Below are 25,453 nucleotides of genomic sequence, written 5' to 3' on the forward strand. Positions count from 1 at the left end.
ATCATCTTTACCCATCACTTGATGGGCTCTTTTCCATAATTTGTCTATAGATAGTGCTGCTATAAACATCAGGGTGCATGTATCCCTTCAAATCAGTATTTTTGTATCTTTTGGTAGATACCTAGTTGTGCAATTGCTAGATCATGGGGTAGTTCTATTTTTAACTTATGAGGAACCTCCATCCTGTTCTCCAGAGTGGCTGCACCAGTTTGCATTCCCACCAGCAGTGTAAGAGGACTCCTTTGTCCATATCCTCACCAGCACCTGTTTCCTGAGTTGTTAATTTTAGTCATTCTGACAGGTGTGAGGTGCTCATTGTAGTTTTGATTTGTATTTCCCTGACAGTGATATTGAGCATCTTTTCATGTGTGTCTGTTGGCCATCTATATGTATGATGAGGATTTTTTTTTTTTTCAACGTTTATTTATTTTTGGGACAGAGAGAGACAGAGCATGAACGGGGGAGGGGCAGAGAGAGAAGGAGACACAGAATCAGAAACAGGCTCCAGGCTCTGAGCCATCAGCCCAGAGCCTGACGCGGGGCTCGAACTCCCGGACCGCGAGATCGTGACCTGGCTGAAGTTGGACGCTTAACCGACTGCGCCACCCAGGCGCCCCTGATGAGGATTTTAAAGGAGCATTTGATGTAAAGAAGAGGTTTTCCCTGACCCTAACAATGTTGCTATGGAGGTTAAGGTGTCTGCCATCCTTAATTTTCCCCTCTATTTCTATTCTACCAGTGCTGCCATATTACCTAAGCCTCTGGCCTATTCCTTACAAGTGCTTCAATTCCCAAATCAGTGTTTGCTTTCTTCATCAGAAATTAACTTTCTCAGAGTAGCTGAACTTAAGATGTAAGAAGAAAAAAATATCCATGCTATTTTTTTTTTTAATTTTTTTTTTCAACTTTTTTTATTTATTTTTGGGACAGAGAGAGACAGAGCATGAACGGGGGAGGGGCAGAGAGAGAGGGAGACACAGAATCGGAAGCAGGCTCCAGGCCCTGAGCCATCAGCCCAGAGCCCGACGCAGGGCTCGAACTCACGGACCGCGAGATCGTGACCTGGCTGAAGTCGGACGCTTAACTGACTGTGCCACCCAGGCGCCCCAATATCCATGCTATTTTTAAGAAGTTAATGATTGCTAACCCACATTCTCTTCTCAAAAGTATTTACATTCTTCACAGAGTGTTTGCTAATTCCTAGGTAAAATTTCTAGAATTTTGGAAATTAGAGTGAAATTTCACTAAAGATAGAAGAAATGTGTTAGTAGTTAAGGTGGTACCTCTGGGATCATTATGTATCTATTGCCAACCTTCCCTTCTGTGAGCTCTGAGGTTCTTAGGGATTTATTTATATTTAGCCTTGTGCTTCTGAACTGATTTCCTTTCTAAGTTTGTTTATATTGAGAGCTTGAGCGCACACGATTGGGGGAGGGGCAGAGAGAGGGACAGAGAATCCCAAGCAGGCTCCGTACTGTCAGCACAGAGCCTGACACGGGACTTGAACTGATGAACTGTGAGATATGACCTGAGCCAAAATCAAGAGTCGGATGCCCAACCGCCTGAGCCACCCAGGCCCCCCTGAACTCATTTTCTGAAAGCACCAGATTTTTACCTGATAGTGCCCAGAGCTTCAGCACTGATGGAAAAGTTTAGAATGGCCAATGAATATATATGGGTCATTTGCAATTAGGTGTTTTTCATAATAATTTGATGCTTCATAGTTTACGGTTTCTAAAACAATTGAAGCTATTTGTTTTTTAAAAACTTTTAGGGGCACCTGTGTGGTATGGTTGGTTAAGCGTCTGACTCTTCATCCTGACTTAGGTCATGACTTCACGGTTCATGAGATTGAGCCCCAAGTGGGTCTTCATGCTGACAGTGTGGAGCCTGCTTGGGATTCTCCCCCCTCCCTTCTCTGCCCCTCACTCCCCACTCAATATAAATATCTTAAAAATTTCTTTAATTAAGGCATAATTGACATTTTAGTTTTAGGTGTACAGTATATGTATATATTGCAAAGTCTAGTTAACATCCATTACCACACAGTTAAAATTTTTTCTTGTGATGAGAACTTTAAAAGAAAATTGTTTTTGACATTTTTATTTATTTTTGAGAGACAGAATGCAAGTGGGGGAGGGGCAGAGAGAGAGGGAGACACAGAATCTGAAGCAGGTTCCAGGCTCTGAGCTGTCAGCACAGAACTCAACATGGGGCTCGAACCCACCAACTGTGAGATCATGACCTGAGCTGAAGTTGGATGCCTAAGCGACTGAACCACCCAGGTGCCCCTGTGATGAGAACTTTTAAGATCTACTCTTTTAGCAACTTTCAAATATGCAATACAGTATTATTAACCATAGTCCTCATGTTGTACACCATGTCACCATGACATAAGTAGAAGTTGTACCTTTTGACCCCTTTCACAACCATTTTGCCCACCCCCTGGCATCCCCTCCCCCTATCTTGTGACTACCATGAATCTATGAGTTTGTTTTGGGGGGATTTTCATTTGGTTTTTTAAATGCTTATTTATGTATTTTGAGAGAGCAGGCACACTAGCAGGGAAAGGGTGGAGAGAAAGAGAATCTGAAGCAGGTCCTCAGTGAGGATCCCAACTAGGAGCTTGATCCCACGACCCTCAGATCCTGACCTGAGCCAAAATCAAGAGTCAGATGCTCAACTGACTGAGCCACCCTGGAGCCCCTGGCTTTTTTGTTTTTGTTTTTTTCTTTTCGTGGTGGTTTTTATTTTAGATCCCACTTATAAGGGAGATCATATAGTATTTGTTTTTCTCTATCTGGTTTCTTAACATAATGCCTCAGGTTCCAACCGTGTTTTGTGTGCCATCTCAAAATGACTTTCAGTGGCTGATAAAGCGTGTGCATGCGTGTATCATGTTTTCTTTATCCACTTAGGTTGTTTTCATATCTTGCCTTTTGTAAATAATGCTGCAGTGAACATGGGGGTGCATGTACCTTTTCAGTTAGTGTTTTCTTTTTCTTTGGGTGAATAGCTCAGAAGTGGAATTGCTGGTAGATGGTAGTTCTATTTTAATTATTTGAGGAGCCTCCATACCGTTGTCTGTAGTGGCTGTACCGACTTACGTTCTCAACAACAGTGCACGAGTATTCTCTCTTCTCCACTTCCTCACCAACACTTCTTTCTTGTTTTTGATAATAGTCATTCTAACAGACGTGAGGTGATATTTGCTTTTGATTTGCATTTCCTTGATGACTAGTGATGTTGAACATCTTTTCAGGTGTCTGTTGGCCATCTGTATGTCTTCTTGGGGAAGACCTACAAGCTAAAGTTTTGTTTGGTTGGTTAATTGGTGTTGTTTCAGGTCCTGTGCCCATTTTTAAATCAGATTGTTTCTTTTCCTTTGAGTGGTAAGAGTTCTTCATATATTGGATATTAACCCTCATCCACTATATGGTTTGCAAATATTTTCTCCCATTCAATAGGCTGCCTTTACATTTTGTTGGTGGTTTTTTTTGCTGTGTAAAAGCTTTTTCATATGATGTAGTCCCACTTGTTTACTGGTTTTGTTACGAAAAAACCCAAAAAGTCACTGCCAAGACTGATTGTCAAGGACCACCTGTGTTTACTTCTGGGCGTTTTATGGGTTCAGTTCTTACATTCTAATCTAGTCCATTTTGAAAACTTGATTTTGGGGCGCCTGGGTGGTGCAGTCGGTTAAGCGTCCGACTTCAGCCAGGTCACGATCTCGCGGTCTGTGAGTTCGAGCCCCGCGTCAGGCTCTGGGCGGATGGCTCGGAGCCTGGAGCCTGTTTCCGATTCTGTGTCTCCCTCTCTCTCTGCCCCTCCCCCGTTCATGCTCTGTCTCTCTCTGTCCCAAAAATAAATAAAAATGTTGAAAACTTGATTTTTATGAGGCATTCTGAAAAGTGCAGCTAAATAGGTTATTTGCAGTGTTTTCTGCTGCTTATTTGTCAGGTATTCATCAAAATTTTCGGGGTAGATGAATAAAATTGACTCCTGCTGTTACTCATTTGGCAGCAGATTACCCTATGAAATTTAGTAGTTCACGAAATTGAAAACCAGGGATGCCTGGGTGGCTCAGTCGGGTGAGTGTCTGACTTTTGATTTCAGTGTATGTCACGATCCCAGGGTTGTGGGATTGAGCCCTACATTGGGCTCCCCACGCAGCATGGAGCCTGCTTGGGATTCTGTCTCCCTCCCCCACTGTTCCTCTCCCCCACTCACGTGCACACACACACACACACTCTCTCTCTCTCTCTCAAAAAAAAAAAAAAAAAGAAAAGTTTTTTTTTTAATTTTTAATGTTTATTTATTTTTGAGAGACAGAGAGTGTGAGCGGGGCAGGGGCAGAGAGAAAGGGAGACAGAATCCAGAGCAGGCTCCAGGCTCTGAGCAAGCTGTCAGCACAGAGCCTGACGCGGGGCTCGAAATCACAAACTATGAGATCACGACCTGAGCTGAAGTTGGATGTGGTTGAACTGAACCACCCAGGCGCCCCTAAAACAAAAATAAATTTAATTTGAAATCTATTCCTCTGAGTAATCTTGAAGAGCTAGATGCTAAACAAATTGGAAGTGATTTAGCCAAGTCTTTTCAATTGTGTCTACATTGTGACTTAAACTCGGGTTTCCTAGATTCCAGAATTGTGCTTAAAGCACACTTCATTGAATCAAGAACCATCGGTTTGATTCTTGTACACAGCTCTACTGTGAAATGACTTGGGATGAAATGGAAAGTAATAGTCAATAGGAAGTTTTATTATTTGGGTTCCATTTATTCATATTTCTTCAGTAGTTGGTATATAGCTTCAACCACCACATAGTTAAATGGTATGGTCATTTGAAAACATTTTGTTTTGGGGCTCCTGGATGGTTCAGTTGGTTAAGTATCCAACTTCCGTTCAGGCCATGGTCTCGTGGTTCATGAGTTTCAGCCCCACGCAGGGCTCTGTGATGACAGCTCGGAGACTGGAGCCTTCTTCAGATTCTGTTTGTGCCTCTCTGCCCCTTCCCAATTCTCACTCTGTCTCTCTCTCAAAAATAAACATTAAAAAAATTTTTCTAAAATAAACATTAAAAATTGTTTTTAATTAAAAACACATGTTTTAAGTAGATAGGCACAAGTATTTAAACACACAAGTATTTAAAGCTTATCTTGACATGAATGAGTGAATGAATGAAGACACACTGTCAGGTGGACTGAGTTTAAATCCTTTCCAATTTGAAGTTTGTGATTCCCACAAAACTGGTGCAAACAAAATATTTTAATTTTTTTTTATGTTTTATTTTTTATATTTGAGAGAGAGAAACAGACAGAACAAGTAGGGGAGGGGCAGAGAGACAGAGGCAGAATCTGAAGCAGGCTCCAGGCTCTAAGCTGTCAGCACAGAGCCCGATGCGGGGCTTAAACTCCCGAACCGTGAGATCATGACCTGAGCTGAAGTCGGACACTCAACCGACTGAGCCACCCAGGTGCCCCGCAAACAAAATATTTTAAATGTAAACATCCAGTGCTGCTTAACAAGTTACATTTTCTTTTTTTTTTTTAATTTTTTAATGTTTATTTTTTAGAGAGAGTACGCACACACGAGAGGAGGGAGAGGCAGAGAGACATAGAGACACAGAATCTGAAGCAGGCTCCGGGCTCTGAACTGTCAGCAACAGAGCCAGATCTGGGGCTCGAACTTAGGCACCATGAGATCATGACCTGAGCCAAAGTCGGATGCTTAACTGACTGAGCCACCGAGGCGCCCCAACAGGCTACATTTTCTTTTTTTTTTTTTTTTAATTTTTTTTTTTCAACGTTTATTTATTTTTGGGACAGAGAGAGACAGAGCATGAACGGGCGAGGGGCAGAGAGAGAGGGAGACACAGAATCGGAAACAGGCTCCAGGCTCTGAGCCATCAGCCCAGAGCCCGACACGGGGCTCGAACTCACGGACCGCGAGATCGTGACCTGGCTGAAGTCGGACGCTTAACTGACTGCGCCACCCAGGCGCCCCCAGGCTACATTTTCAAATACTATGGTCAGAAGGATTCATTACAAATAATAGTATCAACAGTGGTATCAGTAATTGTTGGCTTAGTAGACTGAATGTTTGCAAATAAATAGGTCGAAACAATTTTAATTCTTAAAAGAGTTGATCATTTTACCTTTTTTTTTAAAGTTCATTTATTTTTTAGAGTGTGCATGGAGGAGAGGCAGAGAGAAAGAATCCCAAGCCCTGATCATTTTACCAATTTTAAGAGGTTGCTGTCTGCAGCTAAATCCTTAAGCTAAAGCTTTGCTTGGTTAGCTAATTGGTTCTTTCTTTCTTTCTTTCTTTCTCTCTTTCTTTCTCTCTTTCTTTCTTTTTTTGATAGAGGGAATGTAAAGTGAAAGACTGGTTAGTTTGGGGGCACCTGGGTGGCTCAGTCAATCCAGCCTTTTGGGATATAGGTAATATGAATACACTTAATTTGAGTCATTTAGGGAAGCTGGCTAGCTCTATATTGATAATTAAAAAAAATTTTTTTTAGAGAAAGTGTGTGCAAGCAGGAGAAGGGCAGAGAGAGAGGTGGAGAGAGAGAATCTTAAGCAGGCTCCATGCTCAGCACAGAGCCTGATGTGGCTTGATCCCACGGCCCTGGGATCATGACCTGAGCTGAAATGAGTCGGAGGCTCAACCGACTGAGCCACCCAGGTGACCCTACGTTCGTAATTTTTAAAAATATAATGCAAAAGTATAATAGAATAATGAACTTCTAAGTGAATACAGCCGAGCTTCAAAAATTAAAAACATTTTTGGGGCACCCAGGTGGCTCAGTTGCTTGAGCCTTTGACTTTGGCTCAGGTCATGATCTCGAGTTCAAGCCCACATCAGGCTCACTGCTGTCAGGGTGGAGCCTGCTTCGGATCCTCTGTCCCTTTCTCTGCTTTTCCCCTGCTTGTGCTCTCTCAAAAATAAATAAAACATTCTGCAAATTTTGTTTCGTCTCTTCCTCAACCTATTTTCTTGTTGTGTTTAAATACAAATGCCAGATACCATATCATTTCACCCATGATATTTCTGTATACCTTTTAACAGATGAGTTTTAAAAAATGTAATCCATTGTCATACCTAACCAAATAATTCCTTACCTGATATTGAGTCTATATTTAAGGTTCATCTTTAAAAAAAAGTCATTTTATAGTTGATTGGTTTGAATCAGGACCCAGTCAGGGTCCACACATTACTAATATGTCTCAGGTCTCTCAGAATCACAAGATGTATCTTTTGCCCCCCACATTCTGTTTCTTTGCTAATGAAACTGGGTCATTTGTCTTAAAAGAATTTCCCATATTCAATATTTCACCATTGGAGTCCATTTCTCTAGTCCTCACTGATCCTGTAAACTGATGGTTGATGAAGGGAAAATTTTTAAATAGAATTCCTTCTAGTAAACACAGAAGTTTTACTAGAAATACAAAATGAAATACAAAATGTTAGAAAGACATTATGTTGTAACTCTTAATGAAATAATGGATCCAGGGGTCCCTGGGTGGCTCCATTGGTTAAGTGTCCGACTTCGGCTCAGGTCATGATCTCACGTGGGCTCATGCCCCACCTCAGGCTCTGTGCTGACAGCTGAGTCTGGAGCCTGCTTCAGATTCTGTGTCTCCCTCTCTCTCTGCCCCTGCCCTGCTCGTGTTCTGTCTCTCTCTGTCTCTCAACAATAAATAAATGTTAAAAAAAAATTTTTTTTTTAAAAACATCTAGCAGATTACCTGGCATTTAGTGGTCCCTCTAATAAATAGCAGTTATTTTGTTTTCCATAAATGTTTTAACCCAGATGCCACCCACCACGTTTTTAAAAAATTTAACAAGGGGCGCCTGCCTGGGTGGCTCAGTCGGTTGGGCCTCTGACTTCAGCTGAGGTCATGATCTTGTGGTCTGTGAGTTCGATCCCCATGTCGGGATCTGTGCTGACAGCTCAGATCCTGGAGCCTGCTTAGGATTCTGTGTCTCCCTCTCTCTGCCCCTCCCCTGCTCATGCCTCTGTCTCTGTCTCTGTCTCTGCCTCTCTCTCTCACAAAACCAAATAAACATTTTTTTAAAAATTAAAAAAAAATTGTTTAACAATGTTAATTGTTCCTCTTTATGGCACCAGAAAGTGCTAAGCTACCAAGAATTCTATTTTTGAACCCCTAAAATTGTAGCTTTTATTGTGACATTTCACTGAAATGTCACGGGGAATAGAATTTTCAAAGAAATTTTGTTTGGTTTACCAGTCAAGAATGTCTACTGTTCAGATACATTTTCTTAGATTCACTCCTTTCCTGGTTTTAGTTTGGTTTTAATTATTGCAATTTGGGGGGAAATCATACATAATTAAAAGACCAAGACATAGATTTAATTATGAAGATTTGAAACTGCCTTAAATATCTGTTGAGATAAGCCTCTCATAGGCTTAGTTCTTTCAGATACTATTAGCAGCAGTTACATGTAATGAGATGAACTAAAGGTAAATTGTAGATTTTGGGCAATTCCCATGCTCCCCCTCCACCCCACCCTGTGACTTAAAATGTTTCCCATTAGAAATATAAATGAAAAAATTACTGGGGTGCCTGGGTGGCTCAGTCAGTTAAGCATCTGACTTTGGCTCAGGTCATGGTCTCCCAGTTCAGGAGTTGGAGCCCCACACTGGGCTCTGTGCGGACAGCTCAGAGCCTGGAGCCCACTTTGGATTCTGTGTCTCCCTCTCTCTCTCTCTCTCTCGGCCCCTCCCCGACTCACACTCTGTCTCTTTCTCTCAGGAAATGAATAAACATGATAAAAGAAAAAAAGAAATATAAATGAAAATTACTTTTTTTTTAAACTTAAAAAATCCCATGCTTTTAAAAAGCTGCTGGATTTTCTCTTAATTAAAGACAACACGGGCAGATATAATTTTGAATAAATGACAAGAACAGGCCTAAATGACATTTACAGTATGCCATCAGAAGAGGAATTTAATTTTAAAAGATCTTACTATTTCTTTTTTATATTTTTATTTTTTAAACTTTTTAATGATTTTTTACTTTTGAGAGAGAGAGAATGAGCAGGGGAGGCAGAGAGAGAGGGAAGACACAGAATCCGAAGCAGATTCCAGGCTCTGAGCTGTCAGCACAGAACCTGATACGGGGCTCCAACCCACGAACCGTGAGATCATGACCTGAGCTGAAGTTGGACACTTAACTGACTGAGCCACCCAGGTGCCCCTCACACTGCCTTTTCTATGCAACAATTTCCTCAGGTCATTGAAGCTTAGCCCTTTAAGCCTCATAGCTTAATTTAAATCATTTTCACTGATAATTAAAAAATATGAGTAAGTACCTTTGCCTTCTTAAACAACATTTTGAACATATGTGAACGTTTTCAGTGTTAACATTACTTATGATCTTCTGCAGTGGTCATCAACCCTATCTGACCCAAATAATTCCTTTTTGATTTTTGACTTACTATTTTTTATATAAATTTTTTTATTATTTATTTTTGAGAGAGAGGCAGCCTGTGAGCAGAGGAGGGGCAGAGGGAGAGGGAAACACAGAATCTGAAGCAGGCTCCAGGCTCTGAGTTGTCAGCACAGAGCCCGACGTGGGGCTCAAACCCCCAAACCGTATGATCATGACCTGAGCCGAAGTCAGACACTTAACAGACTGAACCACCCAGGCAACCCTTATTATTATTTTTGAGAGAGGCAGGGGTAGAGAGAGAGGGAGGGAGGGAGGGGGGAGAGAGAGAGAGAGAGAGAGAGAGAGAGAGAGACAGACAGACTCCCAAGCAGGCTTCATGCTCAGCACTGAGCCTGACGCGGGCTCAATCCCACAAACCGCGACATCATGACCTGAGCCAAAACCAAGAGTTAGACGCTTAACCAACTGAGTCACCAAGGTGCCCCAATAATTCCTTTTTTAATAAAACATTTTATAACACCCTTTTATCCTGACGAATCTGAGCTCTTGTCAACCAGCAGGCTGCATTGCTGCACACTGCTGTTCACAGCCACAGGGAGGCGCAGGGGTACCACAAGGTGCCTGGCATATCCCTCCCTGCCCACACTGTATAGGAGCAACCCCACCTCCTCCTGCCGGTCAGGGTCAGTTACCCCCACCCAAATGATGACTCATTGACTTCAGGTCCTCGGACACAGAGCTCAAAGTGCCCCGGGTGGCAGCCAGAGCTTGTAGTCGAATGGCCCCTTGGTGTGACCCTTTTGAGGGGCGCCTGTGTGGCTCAGTCAGTTACACGTCCCGCTCTTGATCTCGGCTCTGGTCATGATCTCTCATTTCGTGGGATTGAGCCCTGTGTCGGGCTCTGCACTTGCAGAGCAAAGTCTGCTTGGGATATTCTCTCTTCTCTCTCCTCTCTTTCTGCTCCTCCCCTGTTCTCTGTCTCTCTCTCTCAAAATAAATAAATAAACTTTAAAAAAAAAAAAAAAGAGCATAGCTCCTTGGAGAACTAGGATCTCCAGACTTGCAGGACCTACAGTTGGGAGGACAGCAAGTTCAAAATCCCCCAGCGAGTCATGGGGGGTGATGGTGTGTTCGGGCTACTCTCGCTCCCACTCGGTTCCGAGATTCCTGTATTACCTGGAACAGAGCATCATGTAGAGGTTCCTTATTTAATGCATATGCCACGACCTGAAAGGTGGCCCTGCATCCTTTCAGAGGACAGTAGCCCTCTCTTATCCATGTTTCACATTCTGGGGTTTCAGTTATCTGTGGTCCACCACGGTCTAGAAGGAGATGATCCTTCTGGTGTATCGTCAGAAGGTCAATAGTAGCCTAACGCTATGTCACAAACCCCTGTGCCATTCCCCTCCTTTCATCTCATCACGTAGGCATTGTATCATCTCACATCGTCACAAAAAAGAAGTGTGAGCACAGTGCAATAGATTTTGAGAGAGACCACAGTCACATAACTTTTGTTACAGTATCCTGTTATGACTGTTCTATTTTTTATTGTTGTGAATCTCTTGCTCTGCCTAATTTATGAATTAAACTTTATCACAGGAATGTACATACAGGAAAAACCACTGAGTATCTACAGGGTTTGGTGTGATCTGCAGTTTCAGGCATCCCCTGGGGGGGTCTTGGAATATATCTCCCATGGATAAAGGGACACCATTGGGTCGCCTGCACCTTTGAAAGGCAGTTCCAGTATTCTGTGAGCCTGGCTGCTTTTCCGGCTGGTGGAGGATGTGATACAACCAGTGGATTCCAAGGTCATGGGCTCACTCCCACTGTAAAGTGGGCCCCCTGCTCCAACGCTACGTTGTAGGAGATCCCATACCTATGGATCGGGCAGCCTGTGAGGTTAGTGGTGCTGGCTGAGGCTCTGCAGACAGGAAAGCCAAGCCTATACCTGGAATAGTTAGCTGTCCCCATGAGCGTCAAACTGCTTGCCCTTCCAGGCTGGAGGGAATCCAAACTAGCTGATTTGCCACCCAATGGCCTGTTGGTCTCCCCGAGGAGTAGTGCCTGTTGCTGGCACGTTAGCCATTCAGAGGCAGCAGTAGCTGTATTGAGCGTTTACCAACAAACGTCACCAGCAGCTTAGGTAATGTGGTGGGTCTTCTCTTTTTATTCTGCCACACAGCTGCCTTATATCTCTCTGACTGTCTGCCCTTAGCAGGCTGATCTCTTGCATGCACTGCATTGTCGGGGCTCCCTGCCCTGTGGGTTTGGTCAGTGGGAGGTAGGAGACCCAGCAGAGCAGAGAGCAGGAGGAGAGAAAGACTATCCCCTCAGTTCCCACCTTCCAACTCATGGTTTTGCAGAGGTGATGTCCCTTGACCAAAGGTCACAGCTCCTCGTATGCAGAACTTTTTTTTTTTTAATTAAAAAAAATTTTTTTAATGTTTATTTTTGACAGAGAGAGAGACAGACAGACAGACAGACAAGAGAGACAGAGCATGAGCAGGGGAGGGGCAGAGAGAGAGGGAGACACAGAATCGGAAGCAGGCTCCAGGCTCTGAGCTGTCAGCACAGAGCCCAATGCAGGGCTTGATCTCAGACTACAAGATCATGACCTGAGCCAAAGTCGGACATTCAACCGACTGAGCCACCGAGGTGCCCCCCTTTTTTTAAAGCTTATTTTATTTTGAGAGAGAGAGAGAGAGAGAGAGAATGAGCAGAGGAGGGGCAGAGAGAGAGGGAGACAGAGGACACGAAGTGAAGTGGGCTCTGTGCCGAGGGGTGAGAGCCCCATGCGGGGCTCAAACTCACGAACCCAACGAGATCATGACCTGAGCCGAGGTTGGACACCTAACCAACTGAGCCACCCAGGCGCTCCTCTTCCTGGACTTTTAAAGTGAGCTGCAGGCAGTAAACCTATTTTCACCTTTCCTTAGTTGATTTGGCAAATATTTATTGAGCATCAACCATGTGTCAGATCCTGTCCTGTTTTTTTGAGAAAACAGTGGTGAGCAAGACAAAGGGGTAACTTTGTCTTTCTAATGAAAAGGTAACTTCAAACAGTGATAAATGGCCTGATCCCCTGAGTAATCCTTTGGAGGGGGGCAGTGGGTGCAGACACCCTAGTTTGGGCAGCCTGGGAAGGTCTCTCAGAGGCAGTGAGGTTTGAGGACCTGGGGACTTTGACCTGAAGGAAGGCTTACTGTTCAAAGATCTGAGAGCAGGGGCACCTGGGTGGCTCAGTCAGTTAAGTGTTGGACTCTTGATTTGGGCTCAGGTCATAATCTCACAGTTTGTAGGTTCAAGCCCTGACAGTGCAGAGCCTGCTTGGGATTCTCTCTCTCTCTCTCTCTCTCTCTCTCTCTCTCTCTCTGTCTCAATCAATGAACTTAAAAACAAAAAAAGATATGAGAACAGAACATTCCAGATAGGGAGGTAGTAGACAAGGGCAAAGTCCTAAAGGACAAATGAGCTTGGCTTTTTTAAAAAAAGTTTTTATTTAAATTCCAGTTAATTAACATACAGTGTTATGTTATATATGTCCTATATGTTATACAGTGTTATATTAGTTTCAGGTATTCAATTAGGTGATTCAACCCTTCCATACAACACCGGGTGCTCATCACAGGTGCCCTCCTTAGTCCTTGTCACCTATTTCACCCATCCTCCAGCCACCTCCCCTCTGATAACCATCGGTTTGCCTCTGTAGTTAAGAATCTGTTTCTTGATTTCTCTCTCTCTCTCTCTCTTTCCCCCTCCCCACATTATGGTTTGTTTTGTTTCTTAAACTCCACATATGAATGAAATCATATGGTATTTGTTTTCCTCTGACTTATTTCCCTTAGCATAGCACTCTCTAGCTCTATCCACATCATTGCAAATGACAAGATTTCATTCTTTTTTTTTTATGGTGATTATTCCCCTGTGTGTGTGTGTGTGTGTGTGTGTGTGTGTGTGTGATCTTCCTTATCTTTTCATCTGTGGATGGACACTCCGGCTGCTTCCATAACTCGGCTATTGTAGATAATGCTGCTATAAACATCGGACACACAGTAACATCAACGTAGGTGATGGGCAATTAAGCTATGTGTCTAATAATATTGAGGTGCTAACCTCTAATATGGTTTGACCTCTTTCAAGCCGAGGATCTAGTTTGCTTAGCAAGCACTTTTCGGAGGATTTGCGGGGGCATGCGCTGCATTTTAGCATAGTACCAGGACCTACCTCTAGGATAATCAGCTAACCATAATCCCAATTTACCTAAGGTCACAGCTATGAAGTTGCAGGGGTAAGATGCCAATCACTTGTGTTTTATTCCAGTCTCAGAGGTGGCTTTTCCCTCTGAATTCAGAGAGTAAGGAGGAACATGTCAGGTGGAGGCTGTCAACAGTTATCAGAGATAAGTAATGTATCCGCAGAAATTAATAATCCACAGATACCCAGGGAGCAAGAGGGAAGATCTAACAGGTCTTTCCATCCCACCCCCCAAATTGGTTGTGGAGTTGCCCAAATTACAAAGATCTAAGCCAGCAGTTTTGCTTGTTTATTTTTTTTTCTTTCAACGTTTATTTTTATTTTTGGGACAGAGAGAGACAGAGCATGAACGGGGGAGGGGCAGAGAGAGAGGGAGACACAGAATCGGAAGCAGGCTCCAGGCTCTGAGCCATCAGCCCAGAGCCTGACGCGGGGCTCGAACTCACGGACCGCGAGATCGTGACCTGGCTGAAGTCGGACGCTTAACCGACTGCGCCACCCAGGCGCCCCTGCTTGTTTATTTTAATATTACAGGCATTAGTGGAAGCGACATGGTGAGACCCATTTTAAGACATAAATACACTTGGTAGGAATCTGCGACCAAGTGGCAAATGGACCTGACTTCCAGCCTTTCTTCTCTTTCTTGAAAAGACTGAGAGGGCCTTTTTATTCTCATTCAGGCTTTCCTACCTTAACCCTGTGATCTAAATTTGCAGCAGAATCGTAGTATAGGCTGAGTGTGGTGCATACCGGCTTATTTTTGGCCAAATTGTGCTTCCGCTACAGAATGAAGCCATCGCCGGCACAAAAGTTGGAGTTCTTTCCCCATCTTCTCCATTGATCAATTTTCTCAAACGAACACCCTCTCTAGGTCAGGAACAAGGTCTTACAATTTCTGCCACCAGCACCACACACCTGGCACCTAATAAATGGTGACAGCACTAAGATTCTGAGAGGTATGTTTCTGCTGGGCAAAAGCGCAACCTTGACTGCGTCTCTCAGTGTGATTGCGCAGTGATCGTATTCGGCCACGGAGCGGCGCTAAAGCACCATCCAGGACAGATTCACAAAGTTCCACGGGGTTTGAAGTTCTGAACTTTTAAAAAAGTGTCAGAAAGGTTAATTCACAAGTTTTAGCGGCATTGCCCCCAGGCACGAACGATGCTCGGGCCAGAGGTGGGCTGCGGAAGGCGCTCTGAGTCTCCGGACGCACCGCAGACCTCTGGGGACCGCAAGGGACCTCGGGCTGGGGAGTCGCGGAGGTGCGCACGCGGCAGTGGGGTTGCAGCTGGGCGCCCGGGACAGGTGAGGTGGAGGTGCGCGCTGCGCCGGGGGTCCGCCGGGCGCGCGCGGGGGGCTCGGAAGAGCCAGCTCCCTTCCCTCCCCCGCCCCTCGGCGCGCGGGGCCGGCCGGGCCGCTCCTCCCCTGGGTGGGTCCCGGCTCCTTTTCTGGTAGGATCTATTTGCATAGAGGAAACTGCCCAAAGTGGCCGCTGTGGAGGAGCTGGCGGCGGAGTGGGGGGCGTGCGCCGCGAGCCGCTGCTGCCCCGAGGCCGAGCCCCGCGCGCGGCCGACCTCGTGCCTCGGACTCTCCCGCCTGCTCCCCGCGCGCGGGCCCGCACCCGCGGCTGCGCACCGCCCCCTCGGAGACCCACGCGCGACGAGCGCGCCATGAGCCCGGGCCAGCGCGCCGGCGGCGACGCGCGTAAGGGCGGCCCGGCGGGCGGCTGCGTCGGCGGGGGGCACCCCGCGACGACGGCCGGGGCCTGGGCGGTGAGCGCGCTGTGCCTGCTGCTCTCTGTGGGCTCGGCTGCCGCCTGCCTGCTGCTGGGCGCCCAGGCGGCCGCGCTGCAGGGCCGGGTGGCGGCGCTCGAGGAGGAGCGGGATCTGCTGCGGCGCGGGGGGCCGCCGGGCGACCTGGCCGCCTGGGCCGAGCCGCACCTGGAGCGCCTGCTGCACGAGGTGAGGGGCGCGGGGCGCGCGTGCGGCAGGGGAGCGTCTGTGCGCCCGGGGCGCGGGCACCGCGGCCGTCTCTCCCCGAGGAGCGGTCGCCTGCACTGCGTGCGTGAGTCCCTCCCGGCAGCCTGCGCGTCTGGCTGGGGGTGCCGGTCCCCGAGGGGGTCCTGCCGCCTCCGCTCCGGCCGCAGGGTCACGTTGCGGGGCGCAGCGGCCGCAGGAAACGCGAGCCAGAAGGGCTGTTTCGGGAGCGAGTAGTGTGGAGGGAGAGAGAGGAAAGACCACTGGCTTAGAAATCGTGACAGACCTGGGCGGGGGGGGGGGGGCGATTGTCCACGGGGGTGTGCGCTCAGACCCGTCGCTTCCCGCCGGAGGTGAGCGCCTGGCTCCTCTTCTGTGCCGGGCTAATGACCAGGCTCGTGTGGGAAGTGCCTGGTGGGTGACTCGTCTCCGGTGGCGGCCACTGTCCCGATGCTGCTGTACTCGGAGAAGTGGCGGCCCCGGTGGAGGGAAGCCTTAGACGGACCCGAGGGCCAGGGCCCTTGGAGGGTTCCGGTCAGCCGGACCTTCCCTGTACACCTTCTCCCAGAAAGGTTTGTTTCCGAGCAGCTCCATTCTGGAGATGCTGTGTTCTGGGACTCTTAAATGTGTACTCAGTGCCCCGGAAACCTGAGGCGACAGCCGCCTCGGCTTGGTAGGATGAGGGGAATTAAACACCCGGTTTCTGCTTTTAAGCGATGCCACCTGGGGAATGCAGCTACATCCTGAGTTTCCTTGCCCTTGTTGGAAGTGTCGAATGAGACTCTGCGACACTTCTATGAAGGTTGCTGCTGTGGCCTCAACACCCTCATCCGTCGTGTGCATCAAAATCTCCACGTTCTGTGCACCCACCAGTGCCCGACCCTGGTAGAACTGAAGACAGGCGGGTGGGCTGGCCAGGGGTCCTCCGGATGAGCTCACCTCCGTGGCCTGAGCCACCCTCTTCCTCCTGGGAGACGTGGATCCCAAGTCTAGTGCCCAGAGGGGCATCCTTCACTGTATCCTGAAAATCCCCAGTGTTTCAAGGTAGGGGAGAGGAAGGCCAGGCCTGCTGCTACCAATTCCCCCTAAACCGTGCTGGCTGTGATCTTCATTAATGCATTGAGCTGCGTGTCCTTTGAGGAGTTCCTTCGGAATCTTTTGGGGAATGGGAGAAGGCTGGACCACACCTAGTCCACCCTACCTGTTTCTTAAGCCCCTTCCATTGAAGCCAGCCTTCTGTCTCCTCCAGCATGGTTTTGGGCAGAACTGCTGCTTCATGAATTGATTTCCTATTATTGCCTTGAACGTGCTCGCAGACTTCGGAACTGGCAACTGGTGGTGAAGGTTTCGTAATTACAGCCCATTCTCTTTTGGCAAATCCCTAGAGACCGGGGTGTTGACTTGATTGATGGAGGGCCAGTAAAATTTCTATCTGTAAGTGCAGTAACCGGAGCTGTTCTCTCCCCTAGGAGGCCCCTCTTAGGAAAAATAAACTGGGAGGCCTGATTGAGTAAATCAGAAGTCCTGGTACAAGCAGCCAATGAATTTGTGTCCATGTTAATGGCAATGGGGACAGGGCAGATGTCCTGACAAAGCAACCCCAGCTGAAAAGTGTGGACTCACAAATCCTAAACTCTGAGGATTAAGGATCTGAGGGGACAGAAGGCAGTGGCTTCATCCTGCTCCCTCCAGTGGCACCGATATTACCTGGGTGGGACTGTAGTGCTTGGGCTAGTAGTTACTGGGCAGAACTTTATCTCTGTTGGTCTCTGTCTCTCTCAGTCTCTCTGCTCTTGATTTAGAAAGGCAAAGGGAATATTTCACATCCTGGGATTTGCACTTGAAGTTGGCCATACCGTTCAGCAGGCTGGCGTTAGCATAGGATGTATGTGAACGTATGCTTGGTTTGGTTAGGTTTGAGTTAAAGTGCATGTGTTTGGAGCACAGACTGGCTGGTGGACTGTCAGAGATGCCGTGGCATGAATGCACTTGGAGTTGGGCTTCTGGCTGTTTGGGGGTCCCCTGTGGGAGGGCATCTCTTTCCTAGGATATCCGTCTGTTCCTGCCAAAAGCCATTCTTCTCACAAACGTCACCAGCTGGGAAATGTCCACAGCCTGGTGGGCAACACCTACACCCCCTCGCTGAGATGAGGGAGGCACATAATGAAGAGTTGGTAATTGGCTTTAAATAGATGTGGGGGCACCTGGGTGGCTCAGTCGGTTAAGCGTCCGACTTCAGCTCAGGTCATGATCTCACGGTCCGTGGGTTCGAGTCCCGCGTCGGGCTCTGTGCTGACAGCTCAGAGCCTAGAGCCTGCTTCGGATTCTGTGTCTCCCTCTCTCTCTGCCCCTCCCCCCACTCACGCTCTATCTCTCTCTCAAAAATAAACATAAATGAATAAGTAGATGTGAAGATACTTTTTGGAACCGTTAGATATGAAGGGCAAAGAAAATATCGAACTGCAAATCTCTTAAGGAAAGAGCGTTTGGACTTGAACGTGGTTTTTGGTTCTGGTTTGTTTTCAGTGAAGCCTGTGCTAAAGTCGGTATGTATGCGAGGGTGCCTGCAGCTCGTCCTTTATCAACAAGCTTGTTTTCAGAGTTTCGGAGGCAGAAACCACATCCAAACCGAGGAAGAGAAATCCTTGCCAACCACACACAACTTTAATGTCAGGGAAAAATATTTAAAAATAAGCCAACAAAAGCCGCTGTTAATATGCAACCCGATGTCTTTGTTCCCTTGGGAACAGAGCTGTGACATAACTTTGTTGGGACTGGCTGATGTGCCTGATAATGTAGATACAGAAGCTGCAAAAAAGGGAATATTCATGTTAACATGGGATTATTAAAGAGCCTTCCCATGGTACAAAATGAAAGAAATGGTTTTCAGAACATAAAAGTCATTAACGATAGTATCTTCATTATGACCCAAAGATATTCAATGGAAAACAAGCATCTGATATTATGCTATTAAATGTGCCTTAAATGGGCTGTCTAAGTCACCAACCCCCCATTGGTTACACCTATAATTACAGCATTACAACAGCCTGAATTTTAGAGTAAATAAAATAGCTTTCATACTACAGTAACAAATTTAATGGAAGGATTAAAGAAATATTTAGTTGTATTCAGAGGAGACCATTTCCAGCTTACAATGGATTTATTGTTGGCTCCCAGTCCTCCATTGTCCAGACCAATCAGTTTGAAAACAAGAAAAACCCAGAGACTCTGGGTAAAATTCAATTTCCTTTCCTACCATCAACGACTATACGTATTGGTTAAATTACCGTAAAACCCAGAATCACATGTAGCTTTTTCGGCCTCTGCGGCAGCCTGTCACTTTGTCGGGACCGCTCTGTGGGGCACACTTGAATAAAGATCCAGTTTTTGAATCCCCTAGCACAACAGGAGATGAAGAGTCCATCATAGCTACGTTTGTTTCCTTGACATTTCCTGGCTCTCAAACTCAAAAATTTCTTCCCAGTGACTTCCTGGCAGGCTCACTTTCTCTATTCATTCTTTTTCTTTCTGGTGGAGGTGGGGGAACAATTTGGGAGAACTTTATAAAACAGCAACGTGCTTAGAGCGAGCCAACCGTCGGGGGCATTTCTTTCGCAAACATATTTTGGAAATGTTTGAATCGGACCTCGACGTTCTGGTTTTGAAGATTTGCGGCACAGCTCCTGAAGTTGGGCAGTCTGTAAACTGAATGATACCAGCAGGCAGAGAAGAGTTTCAGTCGTTCCATTTTACTAGCTGTGTCCTCTAACCTCTGCATCTTCCTGGGTGGCCACTCCCTCTTTTCTTTTTTAAACTTTTTTTTAATGTTTAGTTTTGAGAGAGAGAGGGAGACAGAATCCAAAGCAGGTTTCAGGCTCTGAGCTGTCAGCACAGAGTCCGATGCGGGGCTTGAACTCACGAACCATGAGATCATGACCTGCGCCCAAGTCAGACACTTAACCGACTGAGCCACCTAGGCGCCCCTCAGCTCCCTCGTTTCTAAGGGTCACAACAACCTCTGTATTGACAAGCAAATAATAGAGAGGAAAGTGTTAGTCTGTAAGTGTGCTTCTTGATGGTAACAGAATATTTGAGGGTGGTCGCTTAAAAAACTCGGTCATTGGATTACCTTGCATAACCAGAGATGCCCAGAAGTTAGTTCCCGAGTTAGTTCGATGACTTGGCCACCAGTGGGGGCCAGGTCAGTGTTTGCCATTCATTGTCTTGGCTTTTCCTCATGGTGTCAAGATGGCTGCTGCAGCTCCAACCATATGTCTTCACACAAGAGTAACCAAGGTAGAAGAGAAGGGAGCAGGAAAAAGAGTCATCTTCTCAGTAGGCTTTCTCTTTTGTTTGAGTCAGAGCAGGGAAGCTCCCAGTACCTCTCAGAAGACTTCCAGTGTGGCCACCAACCAGAGCCAAGGCCCATGACTGCCATCATCCTTTCACTGGCAAGGGTAATGGGGTTGCCACAGGAGTGGCCAATCTTTTTTTTTTTTTTTTTTCTTAAAGTTTATTTGAGAGAGCCTGTTGGCAGGGGCAGAGAGAAACAATCCCAAGCAGGCTCAGCACCATCAGCCCAGAACCTGATGTGGGGCTCGAACTCATGAATAAGATCATGATCTGAGCCGAAATCAAGAGTCAGACACTTAAACGACTGAGCCTCCCAGGCACCTCAGCTTCGGCCAATCTTGATTTCTCCCCAGGCACAGGCTGGGCACATTGCCACTATTACAGAATTGTGGTTTTGTTAGGAAGGAAGACAGGGAATGTTTTGGGGAGCAACCAACCGTGTCAGGTGGGTGCTGTAGAATGTTACCCCAGAGGAGGGTTTGGGTGGGGGGCAACGGTCCTCCACTGGCCTACCAGTTTTCATAACCATACCTCCTTTGGGGACACTCCACAGCCACAAAATTTCAGTTTCCCTCAGTCTCCAGCTCTGCCTCCAGCCACAGTCAAAGTCAAGGTTGGCGTGTTCATGAATTCTCTCTGGCACAACCCCATTCTTTGGTGCTTATGGTCTTTAACCCTTTGGTGGATGCCATTTTGACTCCAGAGTGACTGGCTGGGGTGGCCTCCATGCTGGGAAGGCATTTTCAGTCTCTGCTTCCCAACTTTTCCTGCACCACAGCTTACACAGGGGAGAGGATACCTCTGTCACCGTGCAGTAGATGGAAGAGGTTGTTCCGAGGACAGGGAGATCAGTACACCCCAAATTGTGTATGGAGCCCTGTATCCATTAGATGTGCCCCAACAGCTCTCCTCTTTGTCCTCCCTTACCCCACTGCCATGGGTCTCCTTGGCTTTTCTCAGCAGCCGTATGTCACCATGGCCCCCAAATTCCCTTCCAGAGTGTGTGCCATTATAACTGTGGTCCCCAGGGCAGGATGGCCCTTTTACCCTCACCAAGCATCATCCTCATCCAGCCTTTCTACATGTCTTTGGATTCTTGCCCCTTCACATGGCAGTGTGACACGACCCTGCCTCCGACTGGCTTAAGTTAAAAAGGGAATTTATCAGCTAGGAGGTTGCCACAGCCTTGCCTGGCACCATGTGCCATGGTGGCTTTGTGGGCCTCAGTTTGGGAGAGGAAAGGCTCTGGATGAGGAGTCAGAAGGCCACTGTCTCAGACTGTTCCAGCTGCCATAACAAAATACCGTGGACTGAGTGGCTTAAAAACAAACATTTCTTTCTCACAGTTCTGGAGGCTGGAAGTGCAAGATCAAGGCCCTGGAAGATCCAGTGTCTGGTGGGGGCCCTTGTTTCCTCGTTCACAGGTGGCTGTCTTCACTGTGTCTTCACACAGCAGAAGGGACAAGGGAGCTCTCTGAGTTCTCTCTCTCTCTTTTTTTTAACGTTTATTTATTTATTTATTGAGAGAGAGGGGGAGTGGGTAGGGGCAGAGGAAAAGGAGGAGAGAGAGAATCCCAAGCAGGCTCTGTGCTGTCAGCACAGAGCCTGACACCGAGCTTGAACTCACAAATCCATGAGATCATGACCTGAGCCGAGATCAAGAGTTGGATGCTCAACTGACTGAGCTACCCAGACACCCCTGAGGTCCCTTTAATAAGGGCACTAAGTCCTAATCATGTCCCAAAGGCCCCACTTCCTAATACCATCACATTGGGGATTAGGTTTCAACACGAGATAGGGGGTGAACTCTGGGCACCCTGTCCCCTGTCTGTCACCTCCAGGGCCGCACAGGGCTTTGATATAATCCTGTACCTTCAGAGTAGCTTTCTCCTTCACCAGCTTTCTACACATTTCTCCCTTCTCCCTGATTAATTCTAACTCCCACCATGAGTCATTGATAGGTGTTGCTGGGAAATAGAGTTCTTTCAAACCTGCTCTTTGCAGGGCAGGTGTAGACCTTTTTGTCTTTGCCCCTTGGCTCTCCAACTCCCATGGCTGCTGAATTGTGGCCACTTCCTTATATAGGATGTTATACCCAGTGTAGAGAAACAGCTTGCCAGCTTGGCTACCCTTCCTTTTCCTCCTTTTCTTTTTTAAAAATTTTTTTAACGTTTATTTATTTTTGAGACAGAGACAGACAGAGCATGAACAGGGGAGGGGCAGAGAGAGAGGGAGACACAGAATCTGAAACAGGCTCCAGGCTCTGAGCTGTCAGCACAGAGCCCGACGCGGGGCTTGAACTCACGGACTGTGAGATCATGACCTGGGCTGAAGTCGGACGCATAACCGACCAAGCCACCCAGGTGCCCCTTTAAAAAATAAATAAATAAAATAACCAAAGAGTATGTTGATTTAACATGATTAATGTTATTGATAATCCCACCACCTTAAAACAAGAACTATTTAACTTTTTGCATAATCCTTATCCTGGGACAGATTTACACCTACCCAATGCTAACCACAGAGTGTGTCCCATTTGTACATTGCTTGTATATATTTCAGTCTTGTATCAACATTTTTCCAGGTGGGCCCCCGGGTGGCTCCGTCGGTTAAGCATCCGACTCTCGGTTTCGGTTCAGGTCATGATCTCCCGGTTTCATGGGTTTGAGCCCTATGTTGGGCTCTAGTGCTGACAGTGCAGAGGCTGCTTGGGATTCTCGCTCTCTCTCTCTCTCTCTCTCTCTCTCTGCCCCTCCCCCACCCTTGCTGTCTCTGTCTCCCAAAAAACAAACAAAAACTTCAAAAACATTTTTCTAGGTGCTGCACAATGGTTATGGTCATGTTTCACAACTGCGTCTGATCCTGTCAATGCATATTTAACAAATATTTCTGCATATTTCTTTTTTTTAATATATATATTTTTTCATTTTAATGTTTATCTATTTTTGAGAGAAAGAGAGCACAAGTGGGGAAGGGGCAGAGAGAGAGGGAGACAAAGAAGCCGAAGCAGGCTCCAGGCTCTGAGCTGTCAGCACAGAGCCTGATGTGGGGCTCGAACTCACCAACCGTGAGATCACGACCTGAGTCAAAGTCGGACGCCCAACTGACCGAGCCATCCAGGCACCCCTTTGTTTTCATTTTGGAGAGAGAGTATGAGTGGGGAATAGGGGCAGAGGGAGACAGAATCTCAAGCAGGCTGCATGCTCAGCGCACAGCCTAACGTGGGGCTCTATCACATGAACCATGAGATGATGACCTGAGCTGAAATGGAGAGTCCCCCGCTCAACACACTGACCCCCCCAGGCACCCCAGAATCTGCATCTTTCTATCAACACAGAGAATTGAGGCCTCCCCCACATTTTTGTTGGCACAGAATACAGTGTAGCCAGTGGTTTCATGGGGCAAGTTTCTTACTTGTGTTATTCTTTAGGGTGTAAGTAACTGCCTAAGGAAGAACATCTTTAGGGCTTTGCTTTTTGTTTTGATTTTAGATTATCCAAATTTGTCCAGGCAATCCACATTTATCCTCCTGTGGTATTCCAAACCTGTACCCTTGTGAAGTCATGTTTCAAGTTTTATGATGGGCAAAGTGGATTCAATCTATCTTTTGGTTGAAAGAAACATTTTTTTGTTTGTTTGTTTTAAATGGGCTTCATGCCTAGCAGAGAGCCGAATTCGGGGCTTGAACTCAGCACCCTGAGATCAACACCTGAGCTGAGATCAAGAGCTGGACACTTGATTGAGTGAGCCACCTGGGCGCCCCTGGTTGAATTTTTAAATTTTCAGTTGGATTTGTTGTTGTTGAAAGCAAAGGGCAATTTTGAAAACTGAAGATTTCATCTGATAATTAGGCTCATTTTTTTGGTTTGGTGCAGACCCCTTTCTTGAGCAGCATTTAGCCAAACCAGGTACTGCGCTCAGTCTGCGTGAGTTCTTTCTAATTCTGTGAACAAATGTAATTCGGTTTGGGGAGTGCTGTCTGGAGGCCACACACGACCTTCAGCTCCTTCCCTGTTCGATTTTCTCCATGTGGAGGATCAGGATTAATCTTTAATTGTTGACACAGGCACTCAGAAAACATCCCTTCAGCATGTCCGGAAACATATTTCAGGACTAAGCACGAATCATTGGGAGAAAAAAATAGGTTTGCAGATGTAGTTTTAAAGAAAGACCCGTCAGGGTGCTCCTAGAGGCTATAGGGGAAATGACCGAGTGCCTCTCTTGTGGATAGCCTGGGCAGAAGTGTTCACATGTACGTCCTCACGGTTTTTCTTTTTTTTAAAATTAAGTTACTTATTTTGAGAGAGAGAAAGAGCTTGAGAGCAAGGGAGGGGCAGAGAGAGAGGGAGAGAGAGAGAGAATCCCCAGCAGGCCCCACATGTCAGCACAGAGCCGGATGCAGGGCTCCACGCACAACCGTGACATCGTGACCTGAGCTAAGGTCAAGAGTCAGATGCTTAACGACTGAGCCACCCAGGAGCCCCGCCCTTACAACATTTGTTAACAGCCCCATCTCAGTCCCCACCCCCCTGTCAGGGGGGCACTTCACCCCTTCCAGAAGGGGTAGCGACTGGCCTCAGGTGGCAGCGTTTGTCTGAACCCAAGTCCTGGGTCCTTTCCGCAGCCTCATGGCAAACTCTGTGGCAGCACTAATTGAGTTTGGTTCAGTAGCAACTTTTTCTGCCAGTGTAGACATCCTCCATACATGACTTATTTGTAGGGTGGGGGGGGAAGACTTTCACTTTAGGTAGACCCGGGTTGTATCCCCGCTCTGCCATTTCCCAGCTGTGTTACTTTCAGGTAAATGACTGATTTTCTAAACCTCTGTTTGCCCGTCTATTAAACAGGGGATTATAATATTTGCCTCACAAGGTTTCCGTGGGGATTAAATGAGCTGATATGATCCAAAGTGTTCCAGACGTCATATACATCCTGAAACTGTTCTTATTAGAAGGCTTTCTGTGGCTGAATCCAGAAGGAGTGTGTATGTCTGTTTGCTAATTGAAGAGGAGGTCCCATGGTCCTTTTAATTAACGCTGAGATCCCACCATCCAAGGGAGGCCAGACAGAAGTGAAAAAGGTATTAACTTACATGAGTCTCTCAGTCAATGATGGGAAATGACTTCGTTCCTAAAGGAAAGCAAGGACTGAATTGGCTTCATAATTCCCACTTTTTTTCTCCTTCCAGTTTCTCATTTAAGCAGAATGAGATTTTTTCATTTAAACAAAAAAATTTCCCATTTGATGACCAAAATCAAAACGTAATTATTCACGAAAATTAGTATATGGATTTTTCATTGCAGAAGGGCCCCAAACACCTAATAAATTCGTTTTAAATAATAAGTCTGTTCATGTGGTTGTGCAATATGGCACGAACACCCCCAAATGCTCGTGATTAACCTGATGGATTAGAGGCCCCACACACATCTGCTTTAAGTCACATTGGT

General features: G+C 46.6%; 1 protein-coding gene across 1 annotated transcript in view; it reads left to right on the forward strand.

Annotated features, from left to right (window-relative positions):
• The first annotated feature begins 15,347 nt into the window (after positions 1–15,347).
• The window catches only part of COL23A1 (collagen type XXIII alpha 1 chain), a 350,552-nt gene continuing 340,446 nt past the window's right edge, over positions 15,348–25,453 (forward strand). Inside the window, exon 1 of the mRNA XM_047092393.1 lies at positions 15,348–15,638. Within this exon, the coding sequence (XP_046948349.1) occupies positions 15,348–15,638 (291 nt within the window). The remainder of the gene's footprint in view (positions 15,639–25,453) is intronic.

Source organism: Lynx rufus, unplaced genomic scaffold, assembly GCF_022079265.1.
Source record: "Lynx rufus isolate CCGP_SWC_20201006 ecotype Redwood Valley unplaced genomic scaffold, mLynRuf1.p SCAF_1, whole genome shotgun sequence".
Lineage (NCBI taxonomy): Eukaryota > Metazoa > Chordata > Mammalia > Carnivora > Felidae > Lynx > Lynx rufus.